Raw genomic sequence first — 22,314 nt, forward strand, 5'->3', positions numbered from 1 at the left:
TGTGTTTTAACATGCATGTACAGTACCGCTATATACTGTGTATCTGTATGGCCTAGTGGTTAGACCGTTGGACTCGTAACCAAAAGGTTGCAAGATCAAATCCCCGAGCTGACAAGGTGCAAATCTGTCATTTTGCCCCTGAACAAGGCAGTTAACCCACTGTTCCTAGGCCGTCATTGAAAATAAGAATTTGTTCTTAACTGACTTGCCTAGTTAATTAAAAATAAAAGAAATACAGTACATTACTGTTATATACTGTGTATGTGTGTATATATATATAGTACAGTTATATACTGTGTTACAATTGTTTTTGTGTATATACAGTACAGTTATATACTGTGTATCTGTGTATATACAGTACAGTTATATACTGTGTTTCTGTGTATATACAGTACAGTTATATTCTGTACATGTGCATTATATGTTTGAGTGAACAAGTGTGTATACCTACAGGACTGTCTGTATGTGCACATTTGAGTGTGTGTGTTCAGTTCTGTGTGTGTATGGAAAGTTCTGTGTGTGTTTAGGCATACACACATACCGGCTCGTGGCGAGGCGTCCAGCTACATTTCCGTCGAAGGTTGAAGGTCATCCTGACGGGACAGTGCTTCCCCTCCGCACTCCCTGGAGCTCCTTCCCCAAGCTCCAGACTGCGAGCCGCAGCCAGGGTCGCCAGGCTACTAAGGTCAAAGGTCAAAACGTCCTCTCCTGGCGAGAGAGAGAAAATAATTACATTATTTTTTACTATTGCCGCCGACCTAAACAAGTGATTGGCAAACAGGGTGAATGTTAGCTAAGTTATAGCATTCACACACACACGAGCACACATCGGCAGAGTGAGGGGGAAAGAGGTGGACAGACGGAGAGAAAGGAGGGAGAGTGCTAAAGGAGTGCTGTCTCTCCATCTATCACTGTCATTAACTCTGTCATTGTCACCGCCTGCAGATCAACTAGAATATTCATGAGGGACCAGCCAGCCCACACCCACAACCACACACACACACACACACACACTGGTTCATTTCGCTGAGCTGCAAAGACAGTCAAATTGCTGCGCACAAGAGAAAAGTAGAGGGAGAGAGAGACAAAGGAAGGGAGGGAGGGAGGAGGAGATATAGGAGGAGAAGGGAAGATAAGGCAGAAGAGAAGGGAGGACAAGGTAGAGGAGAAAGAGGAGGAGAAGGGAAGATGAGGCAGAGGAGAAAGAGGAGGAGAAGGGAAGATGAGGCAGAGGAGAAAGAGGAGGAGAAGGGATGATGAGGCAGAGGAGAAAGAGGAGGAGAAGGGAAGATTAGGCAGAGGATAAGGAGGAGGAGAAGGGAGGACGATGCAGAGGAGAAAGAGGAGGAAAAGGGAGGACGAGGCAGAGGAGAAAGAGGAGGAAAAGGGAGGATGAGGCAGAGGAGAAAGAGGAGGAAAAGGGAGGACGAGGCAGAGGAGGAGGAGGATGAGAAGGGACGAGGTAGAGGAGAAAGAGGAGGAAAAGGGAGGACGAGGCAGAGGAGAAGGAGGATGAGAAGGGACGAGGTAGAGGAGAAAGAGGAGGAAAAGGGAGGATGAGGCAGAGGAGAAGGAGGATGAGAAGGGACGAGGTAGAGGAGAAAGAGGAGGAAAAGGGAGGACGAGGCAGAGGAGAAGGAGGACGAGAAGGGACGAGGCAGAGGAAAAAGAGGAGGAAAAGGGAGGACGAGGTAGAGGAGGAGGAGGATGAGAAGGGACGAGGTAGAGGAGAAAGAGGAGGAAAAGGGAGGACGAGGTAGAGGAGAAAGAGGAGGAAAAGGGAGGACGAGGCAGAGGAGGAGGAGGATGAGAAGGGACGAGGTAGAGGAGAAAGAGGAGGAAAAGGGAGGACGAGGCAGAGGAGAAGGAGGATGAGAAGGGACGAGGCAGAGGAGAAAGAGGAGGAAAAGGGAGGACGAGGCAGAGGAGAAGGAGGATGAGAACGGACGAGATAGAGGAGAAAGAGGAGGAAAAGGGAGGACGAGGCAGAGGAGAAGGAGGATGAGAAGGGACGAGGTAGAGGAGAAAGAGGACGAAAAGGGAGGACGAGGTAGAGGAGAAAGAGGAAAAGGGAGGACGAGGCAGAGGAGGAGGAGAAGGGAGGACGAGGTAGAGGAGAAAGAGGAAAAGGGAGGACGAGGTAGAGGAGAAAGAGGAAAAGGGAGGACGAGGCAGAGGAGAAAGAGGAGGAAAAGGGAGGACGAGGTAGAGGAGGAGGAGAAGGGAGGACGAGGCAGAGGAAAAAGAGGAAAAGGGAGGACGAGGCAGAGGAGGAGGAGAAGGGAGGACGAGGGAGAGGAGAAAGAGGAGGAAAAGGGAGGACGAGGCAGAGGAGGAGGAGAAGGGAGGACGAGGCAGAGGAGAAAGAGGAGGAAAAGGGAGGACGAGGTAGAGGAGAAAGAGGAAAAGGGAGGACGAGGCAGAGGAGGAGGAGAAGGGAGGACGAGGCAGAGGAGAAAGAGGAGGAAAAGGGAGGACGAGGCAGAGGAGGAGAAGGGAGGACGAGGCAGAGGAGAAAGAGGAGGAAAAGGGAGGACGAGGCAGAGGAGAAAGAGGAGGAAAAGGGAGGACGAGGCAGAGGAGAAAGAGGAGGAGGAGAAGGGAGGACGAGGCAGAGGAGAAAGAGGAGGAGAAGGGAGTACCGGTAGAGGAGGAGAAGGAGGAAAAGGGAGGACGAGGCAGAGGAGAAGGAGGATGAGAAGGGACGAGGCAGAGGAGAAAGAGGAGGAAAAGGGAGGACGAGGCAGAGGAGAAGGAGGATGAGAAGGGACGAGATAGAGGAGAAAGAGGAGGAAAAGGGAGGACGAGGCAGAGGAGAAGGAGGATGAGAAGGGACGAGGTAGAGGAGAAAGAGGAGGAAAAGGGAGGACAAGGTAGAGGAGAAAGAGGAAAAGGGAGGACGAGGCAGAGGAGGAGGAGAAGGGAGGACGAGGTAGAGGAGAAAGAGGAAAAGGGAGGACGAGGTAGAGGAGAAAGAGGAAAAGGGAGGACGAGGCAGAGGAGAAAGAGGAGGAAAAGGGAGGACGAGGTAGAGGAGAAAGAGGAAAAGGGAGGATGAGGCAGAGGAGGAGGAGAAGGGAGGACGAGGCAGAGGAGAAAGAGGAGGAAAAGGGAGGACGAGGTAGAGGAGGAGGAGAAGGGAGGACGAGGCAGAGGAAAAAGAGGAAAAGGGAGGACGAGGCAGAGGAGGAGGAGAAGGGAGGACGAGGCAGAGGAGAAAGAGGAGGAAAAGGGAGGACGAGGCAGAGGAGGAGGAGAAGGGAGGACGAGGCAGAGGAGAAAGAGGAGGAAAAGGAAGGACGAGGTAGAGGAGAAAGAGGAAAAGGGAGGACGAGGCAGAGGAGGAGGAGAAGGGAGGACGAGGCAGAGGAGAAAGAGGAGGAAAAGGGAGGACGAGGCAGAGGAGGAGAAGGGAGGACGAGGCAGAGGAGAAAGAGGAGGAAAAGGGAGGACGAGGCAGAGGAGAAAGAGGAGGAAAAGGGAGGACGAGGCAGAGGAGAAAGAGGAGGAGGAGAAGGGAGGACGAGGCAGAGGAGAAAGAGGAGGAGGAGCGGGGAAGACAAGGTAGAGGAGAAGGAGAAGGGAGGACGAGGTAGAGGGGAAGGAGGAGGAGAAGGGAGTACCGGTAGAGGAGGAGAAGGGAGGACGATGTATAGGGGAAGGGGGAGGAGAAGGGAGGATGAGGTAGAGGAGAAGGAGGAGAGGGGAGGATGAGGTAGAGGAGAAGGAGAAGGGAGGACGAGGTAGAGGAGAAGGGGGAAGGAGAAGGGAGGACGAGGCAGAGGAGAAAGAGGAGGAGAAGGGAGGACGAGGCAGAGGAGAAAGATGAGGAAAAGGGAGGACGAGGTAGAGGAGAAAGAGGAGGAAAAGGGAGGAAGAGGTAGAGGAGGAGGAGGAGGAGAAGGGAGGACAAGGTAAAGGAGAGGGAGAAGGGAGGACGAGGTAGAGGGGAAGGAGGAGGAGAAGGGAGTACGAGGTAGAGGAGAAGAAGGGAGGATGATGTATAGGGGAAGGGGGAGGAGAAGGGAGGACGAGGTAGAGGAGAAGGAGGAAGGAGAAGGGACAACGAGGCAGAGGAGAAAGAGGAGGAGAAGAGAGGACAAAGTAGAGGAGAAGGGAGGAAGTGGTCGAGGGGAAGGAGGAGGAGAGGGGAGGACGAGGTAGAGGAGAAGGAGAAGGGAGGACGAGGTAGAGGAGAAGGGAGGACGAGGCAGAGGAGAAAGAGGATGATAAGGGAGGTAGAGGAGAGGGAGGAGAAGGGAAGATGAGGCAGATGAGAAGGAGTAGGAGAAGGGAGGACAAGGAAGAGGATAAGGAGGAGGAGAAGGGAGGACAAGGCAGAGGAGAAGGAGGAGAAGGGAGGACGAGAAGGAGGAGGAGCAGGTAGGACGAGGCAGAGGAGAAAGAGGAGGAAAAGGGAGGACGAGGCAGAGGAGGAGGAGAAGGGAGGACGAGGCAGAGGAGAAAGAGGAGGAAAAGGGAGGACGAGGTAGAGGAGAAAGAGGAAAAGGGAGGACGAGGCAGAGGAGGAGGAGAAGGGAGGACGAGGCAGAGGAGAAAGAGGAGGAAAAGGGAGGACGAGGCAGAGGAGGAGAAGGGAGGACGAGGCAGAGGAGAAAGAGGAGGAAAAGGGAGGACGAGGCAGAGGAGAAAGAGGAGGAAAAGGGAGGACGAGGCAGAGGAGAAAGAGGAGGAGGAGAAGGGAGGACGAGGCAGAGGAGAAAGAGGAGGAGGAGCGGGGAAGACAAGGTAGAGGAGAAGGAGAAGGGAGGACGAGGTAGAGGGGAAGGAGGAGGAGAAGGGAGTACCGGTAGAGGAGGAGAAGGGAGGACGATGTATAGGGGAAGGGGGAGGAGAAGGGAGGATGAGGTAGAGGAGAAGGAGGAGAGGGGAGGATGAGGTAGAGGAGAAGGAGAAGGGAGGACGAGGTAGAGGAGAAGGAGGAAGGAGAAGGGACAATGAGGCAGAGGAGAAAGAGGAGGAGAAGGGAGGACGAGGCAGAGGAGAAAGAGGAGGAGAAGGGAGGACGAGGCAGAGGAGAAAGATGAGGAAAAGGGAGGACGAGGTAGAGGAGAAAGAGGAGGAAAAGGGAGGAAGAGGTAGAGGAGGAGGAGGAGGAGAAGGGAGGACGAGGCAGAGGAGAAAGAGGAGGAGAAGGGAGGACAAGGTAAAGGAGAGGGAGAAGGGAGGACGAGGTAGAGGGGAAGGAGGAGGAGAAGGGAGTACGAGGTAGAGGAGAAGAAGGGAGGATGATGTATAGGGGAAGGGGGAGGAGAAGGGAGGACGAGGTAGAGGAGAAGGAGGAAGGAGAAGGGACAACGAGGCAGAGGAGAAAGAGGAGGAGAAGAGAGGACAAAGTAGAGGAGAAGGGAGGAAGTGGTCGAGGGGAAGGAGGAGGAGAGGGGAGGACGAGGTAGAGGAGAAGGAGAAGGGAGGACGAGGTAGAGGAGAAGGGAGGACGAGGCAGAGGAGAAAGAGGATGATAAGGGAGGTAGAGGAGAGGGAGGAGAAGGGAAGATGAGGCAGATGAGAAGGAGTAGGAGAAGGGAGGACAAGGAAGAGGATAAGGAGGAGGAGAAGGGAGGACAAGGCAGAGGAGAAGGAGGAGCAGGTAGGACGAGGCAGAGGAGAAGGAGGAGGAGAAGAGAGGACAAGGTTGAGGAGAACGAGGAGGAGAAGGGAGGACGAGGTAGAGGAGAAGGAGGAGGAGAAGGGAGGACGAGGTAGAGGAGAAGGATGAGAAGGGAAGATGAGACAGAGGAGAAGGAGGAGAAGGGAGGACGAGGTGGAGGAGAAAAGAGGACAAGGTAGAGGAGAAGGAGGAGAAGGGAGGACGAGGTAAAGGAGAACGAGGAGGAGATGGGAAGATGGGGCAGAGGAGAAGGGAGGATGAGGCAGAGAAGAAAGAGGCGGCGAAGAGAGGACAAGGTAGAGGAGAAGGAGAAGGGAGGATTAGGTAGAGGGGAAGGAGGAGGAGAAGGGAGGACAAGGTGGAGAAAGAGGACAAGGTAGAGGAGAAGGAGGAGGGAGGAAGTGGTCGAGGAGGAGGAGGAGGAGAAGGGAGGAAGTGGTCGAGGGGAAGGAGGAGGAGAAGGGAGGACGAGGTAGAGGGGAAGGAGGAGGAGAGGGGAGGACGAGGTAGAGGTAGAAGAGAAGGAGGAGGAGAAGGGAGGATGAGGTAGAGGTAGAGGAGAAGGAGGAGGAGAAGGGAGGACAAGGAAGAGGAGAAAGAGGAGGATAAGGGAGTACGAGGAAGAGGAGAAAGAGGAGGATAAGGGAGGGCGAGGCAGAGGAGAAAGAGGAGGATAAGGGAGGACGAGGTAGAAGAGAAGGGAGGACAAGGTAGAGGAGATGGAGGAGAAGGGAAGATGAGGCAGATGAGACGGAGGAGGATGAGGCAGAATAGAAAGAGGAGGAGAAGGGAGGACAAAGAAGAGGAGAAGGAGGAGAAGGGAAGATGAGGCAGAGGAGAAGGAGGAGGAGAAGGGAGGACGAGGCAGAGGAGGAGGAGAAGGGAAGATGATGCAGAGGAGAAGGGAGGACGAGGCAGAGGAGAAAGAGGAGGAGAAGGGAGGATGAGGCAGAAGAGAGGGAGGAGGAGAAGAGAGGACAAGGTAGAGGAGAAGGAGAAGGGAGGACGAGGTAGAGGAGAAGGATGAGAAGGGAAGATGAGGCAGAGGAGAAGGAGGAGAAGGGAGGACGAGGTGGAGGAGAAAAGAGGACAAGGTAGAGGAGAAGGAGGAGGAGAAGGGAGGACGAGGTAAAGGAGAAGGAGGAGGAGAAGGGAAGATGAGGCAGAGGAGAAGGGGGAGGAGAAGGGAGGATGAGGTAGAGGAGAAGGAGAAGGGAGGATTAGGTAGAGGGGAAGGAGGAGGAGAAGGGAGGACAAGGTGGTGAAAGAGGACAAGGTAGAGGAGAAAGAGGAGGAGAAGGGAGGACGAGGTAGAGGAGGAGAAGGGAAGATGAGGCAGAGGAGAAGAAGGGAGGACAAGGTAGAGGAGAAGGGAAGATGAAGATGAAGCAGAGGAGAAGGAGGAGGAGAAGGGAGGACGAGGCAGAGGAGAAAGAGGAGGAGAGGGGAAGGGAGGACGAGGTAGAGGGGAAGGAGGAGGAGAGGGGAGGACGAGGCAGAGGAGAAAGAGGAGGAGAGGAGAGGACAAGGTAGAGTAGAAGGAAGAGGAGAAGGGAGGACGAGGTAGAGGGGAAGGATGAGGATAAGGGAGGACAAGGTAGAGTAGAAGGAAGAGGAGAAGGGAGGACGAGGTAGAGGGGAAGGATGAGGAAAAGGGAGGACAAGGTAGAGGAGAAGGATGAGAAGGGAAGATGAGGCAGAGGAGAAGGAGGAGGAGCCGGGAGGACGAGGCAGAGGAGAAGGAGGAGGAGAAGAGAGGACAAGGTAGAGTAGAAGGATGGGAAGGGAAGATGAGGCAGAGTAGAAGGAGGAGGAGAAGGGAGGACGAGGTGGAGGAGAAGAGAGGACAAGGTAGAAGAGAAGGAGGAGGAGAAGGGAAGATGAGGCAGAGGAGAAAGAGGAGGAGAAGGGATGATGAGGCAGAGGAGAAAGAGGAGGAGAAGGGAAGATTAGGCAGAGGATAAGGAGGAGGAGAAGGGAGGACGATGCAGAGGAGAAAGAGGAGGATACGGGAGGACGAGGTAGAGGAGAATGAGGAGGAGAAGGGAAGATGAGGCAGAGGAGAAGGAGCAGGAGAAGGGAGGACAAGGTAGAGGAGGAGGACAAGGGAAGATGAGGTAGAGGAGGAGAAGGGAGGACAAGGGAGGACGAGGTAGAGGAGAAGGAGGAGGAGAAGCAATAAGGCTAAGTATGTAGTTATTGTCCTACATCTCCTCATTACCGACATGGACACAAACCAATTTACCCTCCAGGGGGAGGAGAGGAGAGTGGGAGGAGAGACGAGGGGAAAGAAGGGTACTGACTCAGTCTACTAAGGAGAAAGATAGGGAGGGGGAAGACAGAGAGAGAGAGAGAGAGAGAGAGAGAGAGAGAAAGTGAGAGGATCAAACAACACTGTAAATTCAACCCATATTTATGTTTATTTATTTTCCCTTTTGTACTTTAACTATTTGCACATAATATGACATTGGAAATGTCTTTATTCTTTTGGAAGTTTTGTGAGTGTTATGAGTACTATACATTTTTTATTGCCTATTTCACTTTTGTTTATTATCTATTCCATTTGCTTTGGCAATGTGAACATATGCTTCCCATGCCAATAAAGTCCTTAATAAAGTGAAAAGAGAAAGGAGGGGGGGGGGGGCATTGCAAGAGAAAGAAGGAGAAGCTAGAGGGAAGGAAGGCGAGTGAGCAATAGACATTTAGACCAGTCGACAGAGCAGAAGAGAAGAGAGAGATGGATGATAGAGGAAAAAGAGAGAGAAAGGGGTGTGTCTGCTTGGCCAATAAGGAGCAGTGTCTGATTGTACTACTGACCCACTCACAGCTGGACCACTGGAGCTGAAGGGATATTCACTTACAATATTACAAAGCTGTGTGTAAGCTCAAACCATAGAACAGGCAGGGCACACATAATATATTCAACGAGAGGAGGGCTGGGAGAAGGAACAGACAATAAGGGATGGAGAGAGTGTGAGAGAGAGGGAAAGTGAGAAACAGTGGGATAAAGAGAGAGAGTTAATGAAATAATTAATGAACCAATACCCTCCGAGAGAGAGAGAGAGAGAGACACAGAGAAAGAGACAGAGAGAGAGACAGGAAGGAAGGAAAGAAGGTAGGATGTATCCTGTCCTGGTTGGTAGAGGACAGCGTAGTCTGGTCTGTCAGATCTCTGGGCCAATGAGATGCTCTGGTTACCCCTGACTTGATAACATCACCGCTGACATCAACAGGCCTAGTTAAGCCATTAAGCCACCCCGAGGAAGGCCGCCACAGATCGATACCTTCCTCCCGCCACACACAAAGCTGTGCCGCACCTAATAAGTATTTGCACTTAATTCTGTCATCAGGAAGGAATTACACAGAACATTACATGGCTTGTATAAATGATAAGAAGAAACAAGGACAAATGGAGAAAAGCACAGCCAGTGTGGTTCATCAGGGATAACTTAACAGTTTATACACACGCACACACAAGTGTAAATAAAAACATCTTCTCTCAGGGGGACAAGGGGAAAATATAAATTGTTTAAAGTAGAACTGTTTTAAACAAGAGCTTCTAATTAGTCAAGCTATACTCCAGAGCCTGAGGGAGGGAGGGAGGGGACACTAACATTATTGTATTGTTTCTCTCTCCTATCTATCCATTTACCCTCTCCCCCTCTCCTCATCCATCCCCCTTTCCCATACAAATACACCCCATCTCCCCCTCTCCCCCAACTACATCTCATCCTCCAGGGAAACATTTGATCTTTGGAATTGAACAGAGAACATAGGAAGGAAGCTACACAGTCAGTGTGTGTGGTGTGTGTGAATGTGTGTGCTCTCACACATTTTCTCTCCACTCACCTCCTGTCGCTCTCTCCTTCTCCCTGTTCCTCTGCAGTATCCCCAGCTCAGCCAACTCTCCCAGTATCTCCATGCCTCGGTGTGGGAGTGGGCGTGGGGCAGGCTGCGCTGTGGTGGAGGGGAGCATAGCGGGGTAGCGTTCGTCCCGGGTGGCACACAGCGCAGCAGCGATGAGAAGCTCCAGACTCCAGATGCAGGGATCATCACTGAGGGTAGAGGACGGTGTTGGAGTTGGGGTTGGGGCTGGGGCTGGGGCTGAGGTTGGGGTTGAGGCTGAGGCTGGGGTTGAGGCTGAGGTTGGGGCTGGGGGTGGGGCTGAGGCTGGGGGTGGGGCTGGGGGTGGGGCTGAGGCTGAGGTTGGGGCTGGGTTTGGGGTTGGAGAATTCTGGGGGCTGCTTAGTAACTCCACAGAGATTTCACTCTGACTCCTCCTACCCCCTTCCTTCTCCTCTACGTTCTCCTCATTCTTACCCTTCTCTCTCTCCTCCTTCTCCTCTACGTTCTGCTCCTCCTTATGCTTCTCTCTCTCCTCCTTATCCTCTACCTCCTCCTCCTTGCTCTTCTCTCTCTCCTCATTCTCCTCTACATCCTTCTCCTCCTCAGTACAATCTGGTATGTGGTTATTTTTCAACTCTACTGAACTTTCCTCCTTCTCCTCCTCTTTCTTCTCCTCTGCTGGTTGTGAGTCTTTCAAGCCAGCTGGCTGAGCCAGGCTGCCCACAAAGACCTCTTCTTTCTGGGCATCCTCAGATGCAGAGATTGGGGCTGGAACTGGAACTGTGGCTGGGGATGGGGAGTTTGAAACTTGGGCAGGACAAGGCACCATTTCAGGGGTCTTCACTTCAAATAGTGGGGGCTCAGATACTGATTGCCCATCCACCTCTGTTCCTTCTTGTTCCCTTTCTACAACTCCACTAGATTCTACAACTGTGCAGCCGTTCTCCTTCTTCTCTTTTCCCGCATCCTCATTCTCCACAATCCTTGTGGTGTGTGGGCAGAGCTTAGGGCAGGGTTCAGTTGGCTCCACCTCTAGATCAGCATGTTCAGCAAATCGAGCCTCCTCTAGGGAAGGATCAGCCTTGTAACGCATGGCGATTTCTCGATAGGTGTAACCTGGTGGAAGATCTGAGACAGAGAAAGAATATAAACACCTTAGGTCAAGACTAATAATCAATCAATCAGTAAGGCAACAGAGAGCTAGAATAGTTGGGGACATGGCTACAGTAAGTGTACAGGCAGCAGGAGATAGGGAATCCCAGCAGTTTGTGCATCTAGGCTATATGTGTGTGTGTGCTGTCTGGTTGTGATTGCAGTGCAAACCCTGTCACCACCCAACTCTGTTATTGATGGTATCCCTCCGCCCCCTCACAACGCCACCAGAGACATGCATATCCTTCAGCCTACTGTCTTTCAAGGACCTCTGCAAGATAAGGAGGGTCTGTCTGAAATGTCTCTGACCTCCCACATATAGTACACACACACACACCAAATTATTGTTTTGAAGAATTCAATCCATGGAGCCCCAGTAGGCAGACACACGTACACACACACACACACACGTACACACACACACACACACACACACACACACACCAAATGATTGTTTTGAATAATCCAATCCATGCAGCCCCAGTAGGCAGACACACATAGACACAGACACACACACACACACACACACACGTGGACACACACATATAGACACACAGACACACACATATAGACACACAGACATATAGACACAGGCACACAAACACACACACACACAGACACACAGAGACTATGTGTCCATCCTTGCTTCAAAAATTATTTAAATTAACAGGCTTCAATGACCTTCTCCTGGGGTGTAGGGGTTTCTTATCTTTCCTACAGCATCATCCTCTCTCTCCTGGGGTGTAGGGGTTTCTTATCTTTCCTACAGCTTCATCCTCTCTCTCCTGGGGTGTAGGGGTTTCTTATCTTTCCTACAGCTTCATCCTCTCTCTCCTGGGGTGTAGGGGTTTCTTATCTTTCCTACAGCTTCATCCTCTCTCTCCTGGGGTGTAGGGGTTTCTTATCTTTCCTACAGCATCAGCCTCTCTCTCCTGGGGTGTAGGGGTTTCTTATCTTTCCTATAGCTTCATCCTCTCTCTCCTGGGGTGTAGGGGATTCCTCTCTCAACACCTCTACTGCTGTCTGGTCTCCACCTTTCTTTCCATATCCTTCTTTCACACATTCTCTATAAATGTTTATCTCTCCCGCTACTCCTCTCCCTCTCTTGCTTTCTGTCTCACACACATTTTCGCTCTCCCTCCTCCTTCCCTCTCTCTCACGCTCTTCTTCTCTCCCTCCTCTTTTATCTCAGTAGTAAATGGAGGCTGGTACAGACCATAACCTTGGGAACTGATGAAATGTTCCAGTGTTTGTCTCTCCTCCACATAGCAGAGGGAATCAGGGAGAAGACCAACTCTGTCTATCCTCTTGTGTCTGTATTTTAGGGGGTGTTGATGAATACTATATCATACATAAAGACACAGCACAAGAGAGAGAGCCAGAGACTAAAGCTCAAGAGGGAGTGCCTGTGGTGCATTTTTGTGAGTAAAATGAAGAAACTGAGAAAGCTGGGAGAGAGTGTGTGACAGGGTCGGAGTGAGTGGGCTACTTGTGTGTGGCAGGGTCAGAGTGCGTGGGCTACTTGTGGGTGACAGGGTCAGAGTGTGTGGGCTACTTGTGTGTGACAGGGTCGGAGTGAGTGGGCTACTTGTGTGTGGCAGGGTCAGAGTGCGTGGGCTACTTGTGGGTGACAGGGTCAGAGTGCGTGGGCTACTTGTGTGTGACAGGGTCGGAGTGCGTGGGCTACTTGTGTGTGACAGGGTCAGAGTGTGTGGGCTACTTGTGGGTGGCAGGGTCAGAGTGCATGGGCTACTTGTGGGTGACAGGGTCAGAGTGTGTGGGCTACTTGTGTGTGACAGGGTCAGAGTGCATGGGCTACTTGTGGGTGACAGGGTCAGAGTGTGTGGGCTACTTGTGGGTAACAGGGTCAGAGTGCATGGGCTACTTGTGGGTGACAGGGTCAGAGTGTGTGGGCTACTTGTGTGTGACAGGGTCAGAGTGCGTGGGCTACTTGTGGGTAACAGGGTCAGTGCACGTGGGCTACTTGTGGGTAACAGGGTCAGAGTGCGTGGGCTACTTGTGGGTGACAGGGTCAGAGTGCGTGGGCTACTTGTGTGTGACAGGGTCAGAGTGTGTGGGCTACTTGTGGGTAACAGGGTCAGTGCACGTGGGCTACTTGTGTCTGACAGGGTCAGAGTGTGCCAGGAAACATACAGCTCAGACATCAGTCCATCCATCCAAACTCACCTGGCTCTAAGGATTGTGGGTAATCCTGAGGCGGCTGCCCCTCTCCTCTTTCCCCTCTCTCCACTACTTTTGACAGGTGTGAGGGCGCGGGGCTTAGAGCTGGGGATCTTGGGGCTGCAGCCGCAGGGCTGGGGGCGGGGTTTAGAAGGTTCTGGGGGTGTGGTCTCCTGGAAGGGGAGTGGCAGCAGGGTGATTGGTGGCTGCTAGGACACACTATAGAGGAAGGCTGTGAGGGAGGGGTAGTCTTGGAGGGAGGGGTGTGGGAGAAGAGCTTAGCAGCACGGGAGGTTCTCGAGGTCTCATGGAGAGGACGGTCATCAATGGTGATAGTGGTTTCCTCTGCCTTCCTCTATAGGGAGGTGGATGGGAGTAGAGAAAGAAATGTAGAGGGACGAAAGGAGATGTGGGAGAGAGAAAAGAGGGGGGAGAGACAGAGGGGAAAGAAGTTAGATCTGTTTTGAGCCCATGAGAAGAGCCACGTATTCCTTAAAAACCCTTACCATCATGTTAGGAACACAGTGGGGGTTCTTGGGCACACGCCACAAGCTAGTACAGACCTTCACAGACAGCCAAAGGTCATTGGCAATCTGCTAGGATCCTTTGTCTCTTGACAAACTTTCTTTAAAAACTAAAAACCTGTTTTTTCCCTTTCTCTATTTTGAAACGTCCCTGGCTCTTGTGGTTGAATATGCTACTGAATATGCTGAAGATGGTGAAAGCATGAACTCTGGGTTTGTTTCAGCATGTTATTTCCTAACTTCCTGATCCACGTGTGCAGACAGTTTCACAACATCATGACTGTTGGTCATGGTCAAGAGGGAACCTGCAGTGTAGAAAGATCATTTGGGTTACTGTTACTGGGAGCAAAAGTCACTGGGTTTAAGAGTATTCTCTCCATTAAAGGTTGCACACAAGTGTTGAGAGTGTATGTGTTGCCTTTGAGTAGTGTGTGTGTGTGTGTTTACATGTGAGAGTGTGTTTACCTATGAGAGTGTGTGTGTTTACCTGTGAGAGTGTGTGTTTACCTGTGAGAGTGTGTGTGTGTGTTTACCTGTGAGAGTGTGTGTGTTTACCTGTGAGAGTGTGTGTGTGTGTGTTTACCTGTGAGAGTGTGTGTGTGTGTTTACCTGTGAGAGTGTGTGTGTGTGTGTTTACCTGTGAGAGTGTGTGTGTGTGTTTACCTGTGAGAGTGTGTGTTGTCGGTGCATGTGCTCCATGGCCCTGTGTTGTTGTTGTTGGTGGTGGTGGTGCAGGGCATAGAGCTCCTGTTGTCGTAGGAACGGAGAACGGGAGTAAACAGAGTGATGCTGCATGTGGGGTGACAGGCCTCGAGCTCCATAGACCGAGGGCCACAGAGCTGACTGCTCCATCACATCTAGAGAGAGCAAGAGAGAGAGAGAGCGAGAGAGAGAGAGAGAGTTTGCAGTAATTTCTGGAGGCCTGTTTTCACTTTGTCATTGTGGGATGTTGTGTGTATATTGATGAGGAAAGGGATGTATTTGGTCCATTTTAGAATGGGGCTGTAACGGGAAGGGGTTTGAATATTTTCCGAATGCACTGTATTTGCACATAATATTACATTTGAAATGTCTTTAATCTTTTGGAACTTTTGTGAGTGTAATGTGTACTGTTTTTTTATTGTTTATTTCACTTTGGTTTATTAACTATTTCACTTGCTTTGGAAATGTAAACATATGTTTCACATGCCAATAAAGCCCCTTAAATTGAAATTGAATTGAGAGAGAGAGAGAGAGAGAGAGGATCTAACTGTGTTGTTTCTGTCAGTGTGGCCTCAGCCTTGAGCCTCAGACATCTCTCTCCCTCTCCCTCTCTCTCTCATGGTTGTGTCTTTATGTGCATGGTAAGACACACATTCCCATACATCCCATCAGACGCACACACACATCCCTCCGTGGCTGCCACTGCCGTTGCTGGGAACCTTTGTTCTGTGAGATTAACCTGAGTGGGCTTAAGTTTCCCTGGGGAAGGGTTCAGTGGATGCACTTCCCCTCTCTGTAGGAACTCCCAAGGAGCGAGGCAAGAGAGCAGGCAGATAATTACATTTCACAGCCTGTTTGCAAAGGAGCAGCAACACACACACACGCCACTATCCTCTAACTATGCCATACCTCACACACACCGCAAAATTCCACCACATAGGAACACACACTCATCCGACACACTCACACACTGCATCTCTCTGTAGCTGAACCATGAGAAGAAGTGCCATCTCTCGCCCTGTGTTTTAGTATCATTAGCTAATCATAGTAAAATGGTTGACTAAGTCTCTGTTTTTCATGGCTCTGATAATGGGTAATCTGATAATTATGCAAACCATTCTAATGGAGGTTCATCTTCAGCGCTGGCTAACTGGCTGAGTGTGTGTGTGTGTGTGTGTGTGTGTACAGGGCCTGCATATGTGTTTCTGTGTCTTACCCAGGTGGTGGTGTGCAGGCTCAGAGGGCAGGACCACCAGGGAGCCAGAGGGGTCCTGGGACAGAGGCAGGCCAGGGCCGAACCCTGGGCCCATACTCTGGTGCAGCGCAGCATGGCTCAGACCTGAGAGACAGAAAACACAAGATTAGAACATGAACTTTGGGTTTGTTTCTGCATGTTATTTCCACACTTCCTGATCCATGTGTAAAGACAGTTGCACAACATTGCGAGCGTTTGTCATGGTCTGTGGGGAAACTGCATGCTCAGCTCACCATATGAATGGCCCATCCAGAGGGAGGGACTTCCAGTCCGCTGCATCCAATGGTGGTGGGAGTGAGCAGAAGGGTCTCCACCTAATTGGCTGGCCCCGCCAGGCACCAGAAGGTGAGAGGTCAGGTCACCATGGCAACTGCTGGATGGGTGGATCCTGGCAAACTCCACTCTCTCCTGGCTTTCCCTGATGAGGAGTTCTCTGTCTCGGTCGAGGTGATGAAGGCTGAGCTGCTCCTCAGTCATCCTCTTCCTCTCTTCTGCCTCCCGGCCCAGCGGGTACACAGACCGAGACACACCTGGCAACATACAAAGAGAGAGTTTAGAAAGCAGATATGGCAACCTTAAAACAAAGCTAACCTAGAAATGTCCAAATTCATAATTCATAATCCATAAGTAATGCCAGACTTCTAACACAATGCAGCTGTAGAAAAAGTTGCAAAACCATTAAAAAAACATTTAGATAGTGAAGTTAAAATAAATACAGAGACATACAGATACATAGATCCAGCACTCACCTTTGACACTGGGCAGCACCCTGCCCTGTCGGCTGTGTCCTGGGGGGGTGTCTGATGGGTGTTGGGGGGGCTCTCTCTGCCGGGCGACCGCCACAGCTATACCCACAGGGGGCTGTCGTACCTCCCCCTCCCTGTGTGTCTCCCCCGCCTCCCTTCTACCTCTCCCCCCTCCGTCCATCCTCTCCCCCTCGCTGGTGGACCCTCTCCTGGGTGGTAGGGGCTGTTTGGGGGGCTCCTGAGGGGTGCTGGATCTACCCCCCTTCTCGCTCCCCGGCTTCAGGCAGCCCAGCCCCCCGAAGAGACTCCTCTGGGAGAGCAGCAAAGGCTGCTGGGAACTGTAGTTCATCAGGTTCTTCATGGCGCTGCTCTCTCCTTCTGGGTGGGGGGAGGAGTGGGAGGAGGGATGAGGTGCTGTCTTACAGTGCTGTTGATCGTGGTGGTTTTGAGTCTTGTTATCTGGGTAGGACTCTGTGTATGGGGAGATCCTCCTCTCGTCTTCTTGGGGACCCCTCGGTATCCCCCAGGGGTGCAGCGTGGGGGGAGTTTGACCCCTGTACCCCATGACAACACCCTCACTCTTCTGATTCTGCTTCCCCCCCTCTCCCCCCCTCTCAGTCCCTGATCCATCAGAACCCGACCCGCTTCCATGACTACTGTGCCGCTGGTGCAGTATCCTAGCAACCTTCTGTCCCTCTCTCTGGGCACCTCCACTCCCCCCCAACCCCCCCTTTCCATCAGGAGGACCTGAGTGTGAACAGTCCCGGAAGGGCGGGGTGCTGGCGTAGGGCCCAGTCTTGGTGGCTTGGTGCCCAGGCCTGGGGTGAGCACTCTGGGCTTCCAGAGGCAGGGAGGCCCGGTAGACCTCTAGGACCTCCAGGTCTCCCCTGGAGGAAGAGGCCTCTAGGCTGCAAGAGCGAGGCCCAGACTGGCGGTTAGGGTTATGTGGCTGAGGCTGGGAGTTGGCCTGGGTGTTCTGGCTGTGGTGTTGGATGTAGTTGTGGTTCTGGTTCCAGTCCGGGGGCTTGTTTGCCTTGCAGTAGCCCAGCTGCTGCTGTGGCTGTGGCTGCTGCGTCTGGGACGGGGGCTTCCTCTGGCAGCTACTAGACTGAGGACGATCAGGATGAGGATGAAGAGAAGGAAGACTTTCACTAGATCCTCCTCCTCCGCTGTTCTCTGCCCCTTTTCCACCCTTATCTCCTCCTCCTCCTCCTCCTCCAGCACCATGGCAGTCAGGGGACCCCATGTCCCCTAAAGGCCCGACTGAGGGGATGTACGTTGGGCCAGAGACTTTTACCTCCCTCCCAGATACTCCGTCTTTAGGATGGGTGAGGGTGAGTGGGGCGGGGGCAGGGGGGCAGTAGAACTCAGGGTGAGGGTGATGGGGGTGATGAGGGTGGTGCAGCCAGCCCCCTCCCACAGCAGGGCCCATGTGTAGGGGTGGAGGAGGGGGCGGGGGCATGGAGTAGGAAGCCATGGCATGGGGGTTGTGGGGTCCCATCATGGCTGCTCGACGCAGACAGTCTGACGAGGAGGAGGGGAGAGTTTCGCTTATCCTCATCTCCCCGCTCACCCCCCCTTCCTTGGAGCATCGCCTCGTCCCCCCACTACCCTGGGGTCTGCTACCCCCTCCACTCCCACAGCTGTTCAGGGACCCGTCCTTGGACACAGAGTCTCCGTTGGATAGTTTGCTAAGTTGAGCACAGTTGTGTTTGGAGCCCTGGTTTGCGGGGTCGTCCCTGTATTCTGTGGGCAGGTTGGGGGTTTTGTGTCTGTGGTCCTCCTCACCCATGTGAGTGGGGACGGAGTGGGGTTGAGAGAACGGATGACGCTGATGTTGATGGTGTTGATGATGATGTCTCTCTTTGCTCTCCTGGTGTCTCTCTTTGCTGATGGATCTCTCTTTCGAAACACTCTTTTCCACCATCCCCAGTTCCTTGGAGCTCTTTTGGAGACCCCCTCCACCTCCTCCTCCCCCAGAGTCTGTTTCTCTGCTGCAGGACCCCAGAGGATGTCCGGGGGCAGTCCTAGACAGTGGCGGAAGGCTATGATTGGTTGAGAGAAGAGGGGACTGGGACGGCAGGCTTCGCAAATAGAAATGATCTGAAAATAAATGACATAGTTTAAATATTATTTATAAGCATTACAAATACAGTGGGGAGAACAAGTATTTGATACATTGCCAATTTTGCAAGTTTTCCAACTTACAAAGCATGTAGAGGTCTGTAATTTTTATCATAGGTACAGTTCAACTGTGAGAGACGGAATCTAAAAAAAATTCCAGAAAATCACATTGTATGATTTTTGAAGTAATTCATTTGCATTTTATTGCATGACATAAGTATTTGATTCATCAGAAAAGCAGAACTTAATATTTGGTACAGAAACCTTTGTTTGCAATTACAGAGATCATACATTTCCTGTAGTTCTTGACCAGGTTTGCACACACTGCAGCAGGGATTTTGGCCCACTCCTCCATACAGACCTTCTCCAGATCCGTCAGGTTTCGGGGCTGTCGCTGGGCAATACAGACTTTTAGCTCCCTCCAAAGATTTTCTATTGGGTTCAGGTATGGAGACTGGCTAGGCCACTCCAGGACCTTGAGATGATTCTTACGGAGCCACTCCTTAGTTCCCCTGGCTGTGTGTTTCGGGTCGTTGTCATGCTGGAAGACCCAGCCACGACCCATATTCAATGCTCTTACTGAGGGAAGGAGGTTGTTGGCCAAGATCTCGCGATACATGGCCCCATCCATCCTCCCTCAATACGGTGCAGTCGTCCTGTCCCCTTTGCAGCAAAGCATCCCCAAAGAATGATGTTCCCACCTCCATGCTTCACGGTTGGCATGGTGTTCTTGGGGTTGTACTCATCCTTCTTCTTCCTCCAAACACGGCGAGTGGAGTTTAGACCAAAAAGCTCTATTTTTGTCTCATCAGACCACATGACCTTCTCCCATTCCTCCTCTGGATCATCCAGATGGTCATTGGCAAACTTCAGACGGGCCTGGACATGCGCTGGCTTGAGCAGGGGGACCTTGCGTGCGCTGCAGGATTTTAATCCATGACGGCGTAGTGTGTTACTAATGTTTTTTTTTTTGAGACTGTGGTCTTCAGGTCATTGACCAGGTCCTACCGTGTAGTTCTGGGCTGATCCCTCACCTTCCTCATGATCATTGACGCCCCACAAGGTGAGATCTTGCATGGAGCCCCAGACCGAGGGTGATTGACCGTCATCTTGAACTTCTTCCATTTTCAAATAATTGCGCCAACAGTTGTTGCCTTCTCACCAAGCTGCTTGCCTATTGTCCTGTAGCCTATCCCAGCCTTGTGCAGGTCTACAATTTTATCCCTGATGTCCTTACACAGCTCTCTGGTCTTGGCCATTGTGGAGAGGTTGGAGTCTGTTTGAGTGTGTGGACAGGTGTCTTTTATACAGGCAACGAGTTCAAACAGGTGCAGTTAATACAGGTAATGAGTGGAGAACAGGAGGGCTTCTTAAAGAAAAACTAACAGGTCTGTGAGAGCCGGAATTCTTACTGGTTGATAGGTGATCAAATACTTATGTCATGCGATAAAATGCAAATTAATTAATAAAAAATAATACAATGTGATTTTCTAGATATTTGTTTTTAGATTCCTTCTCTCACAGTTGAAGTGTACCTATGATCAAAATTACAGACCTCCACATGCTTTGTAAGTCGGAAAACCTGCAAAATCGTCAGTGTATCAAATACTTGCTGTTACGGTTTTCTTCTATCTCCTCCTCTGAAGAAGAGGTGTAGCAAGGATCGGACCAAAACGCAGTGTAGTTATCTTGATACATGTTTAATGAAATATAAACACGAACAAATAGAAAACAATAAACGTAACATGAAAACCTAACAGCCTATACTGGTGCAAACAAACACAGAGACAGGAACAATCACCCACAAAACACTCAAAGAATATGGCTGCCTAAATATGGTTCCCAATCAGAGACAACGATAAACACCTGCCTCTGATTGAGAACCCCTTCAGGCAACCATAGACTTTTCTAAACAACCCCACTATACCACAATCCCGATACCTACCAAAACCCCAAGACAAAACACACCATATAATAAACCCATGTCACACCCTGGCCTGACCAAAATAATAAAGAAAACACAAAATACTAAGACCAGGGCGTGACAGAACCCCCCCCAAGGTGCGGACTCAGGCAGGTGAATGGAACTGGCAGATCCAGGCTGACTGGTGGTTCTGGCAGATCCTGGCTGAATGACGGATCCTGGCTGAATAGCGGATCCTGGCTGACTGGCAGATCCAGGCAGACTGGCGTCTCTGGCTGCTCCATGCTGACTGGCGGCTCTGGCTGCTCCATGCAGACTGGCGGCTCTGGCTGCTCCATGCAGACTGGCGGCTCTGGCTGCTCCATGCAGACTGGCGGCTCTGGCTGCTCCATGCAGACTGGCGGCTCTGGCTGCTCCATGCAGACTGGCGGCTCTGGCTGCTCCATGCAGACTGGCGGCTCTGGCTGCTCCATGCAGACTGGCGGCTCTGGCTGCTCCATGCAGACTGGCGGCTCTGGCTGCTCCATGCAGACTGGCAGCTCTGGCGGAATCCTGCAGACTGACAGCTCTGGCAGCTACTTGCAGACTGGCAGCTCTGGTGGCATCCTGCAGACTGACAGCTCTGGCAGCTACTTGCAGACTGGCAGCTCTGGTGGCATCCTGCAGACTGACAGCTCTGGCAGCTACTTGCAGACTGACAGCTCCTTGCAGACTGGCAGCTCCTTGCAGACTGGCAGCTCTGGCTGCTCCTTGCAGACTAGCAGCGCTGAACAGGCGGGAGACTCCGGCAGCGCTGTAGAGGCGGAAGGCTCTGGCAGCGCTAAACAGGCAGGAGACTCCGGCAGCGCTGGAGAGGAGGAAGGCTCTGACTGCGCTGAACAGGCGGGAGACTCCGGCAGCGCTGTAGAGGAGGAAGGCTCTGGCAGCGCTAGATAGGCGGGAGACTCCGGCAGCGCTGGAGAGGAGGAAGGCTCTGGCAGCGCTGGACAGGCGGGGCGCACTGTAGGCCTGATGCGTGGTGCTGGCACTGGTGGTACTGGGCCAAGGACACGCACAGGAAGCCTGGTGCGGGGAGCTGCCACCGGAGGGCTGATTCTTGGAGGTGGTACTGGATAGACCGGACCGTGCAGGCGCACTGGAGCTCTTGAGCACCGAGCCTGCCCAACCTTACTTGGTTGAATACTCCCGGTCTCCCTGTCAGTGCGGCGAGGTGGAATAGCCCGCACTGGGCTATGCAGGCGAACCGGAGACACCGAGCGCAAGGCTGGTGCCATGTAAGCCGGCCCAAGGAGATGCACTGGAGACCAGATGCGTAGAGCCGGCTTCATGACACTTGGCTCTATGCTTACTCTAGCCCGGCCGATACGCTGAGCTGGTATGTACCGCACCGGGCTATGCACCCGCACTGGAGACACCGTGCGCACCACAGCATAACACGGTGCCTGCCCGGTCTCTCTAGCCCCCCGGTAAGCACAGGAAGTTTGCGCAGGTCTCCTACCTGGCATAGCCATACTCCCTGTGAGCCCCCCCCAAGAAATGTTTGAGGCTGACTCTAGGGCTTCCATCCGCGTCGCCGTGCTGCCTCCTCAAACCAGCGCCTCTCCGCTTTCGCCGCCTCCAGTTCTTCTTTGGGGCGGCGATATTCTCCAGGCTGTGCCCAGGGTCCTTTACCGTCCAATATCTCCTCCCATGTCCAGAAATCCGGATTCCGCTGCTCCTGTTGCCGCTGCCTGTCACCACGCCGCTTGGTCCTGTTTGGGTGGGTGATTCTGTTACGGTTTTCGTCTATCTCCTCCTCTGAAGAAGAGGTGTAGCAAGGATCGGACCAAAACGCAGCGTGGTTATCTTGATACATGTTTAATGAAATATAAACACGAACAAATACAAAACAATAAACGTAACACGAAAACCTAACAGCCTATACTGGTGCAAACAAACACAGAGACAGGAACAATCACCCACGAATCACTCAAAGAATATGGCTGCCTAAATATGGTTCCCAATCAGAGACAACGATAAACACCTGCCTCTGATTGAGAACCACTTCAGGCAACCATAGACTTTTCTAAACAACCCCACTATACCACAATCCCAATACCTACCAAAACCCCAAAACACACCATATAATATAATAAATGTCACACCCTGGCCTGACCAAAATAATAAAGAAAACACAAAATACTAAGACCAGGGCGTGACACTTGTTCTACCAACTGTATATATTTGGA

The 22,314-nt window shown here is 52.0% G+C and overlaps 1 protein-coding gene across 7 annotated transcripts in view; it reads right to left on the minus strand.

Moving 5' to 3' along the window:
• The window catches only part of bahcc1b (BAH domain and coiled-coil containing 1b), a 123,159-nt gene that overhangs the window by 32,162 nt on the left and 68,683 nt on the right, over window positions 1-22,314 (minus strand). For all 7 annotated transcript variants that reach the window (XM_090217469.1, XM_036960705.2, XM_090217471.1 and 4 more), the window contains 7 exons: window positions 16,042-18,141; window positions 15,526-15,822; window positions 15,254-15,376; window positions 13,999-14,192; window positions 12,818-13,166; window positions 9,482-10,606; window positions 542-708 (listed from right to left, as the gene is read on the minus strand). In XM_090217469.1, coding sequence (XP_090073595.1) covers window positions 542-708; window positions 9,482-10,606; window positions 12,818-13,166; window positions 13,999-14,192; window positions 15,254-15,376; window positions 15,526-15,822; window positions 16,042-18,141 — 4,355 coding nt within the window. The remainder of the gene's footprint in view (window positions 1-541; window positions 709-9,481; window positions 10,607-12,817; window positions 13,167-13,998; window positions 14,193-15,253; window positions 15,377-15,525; window positions 15,823-16,041; window positions 18,142-22,314) is intronic.

This window comes from Oncorhynchus mykiss, chromosome 23, assembly GCF_057628025.1.
Source record: "Oncorhynchus mykiss isolate SJ-2025 chromosome 23, ASM5762802v1, whole genome shotgun sequence".
NCBI lineage: Eukaryota > Metazoa > Chordata > Actinopteri > Salmoniformes > Salmonidae > Oncorhynchus > Oncorhynchus mykiss.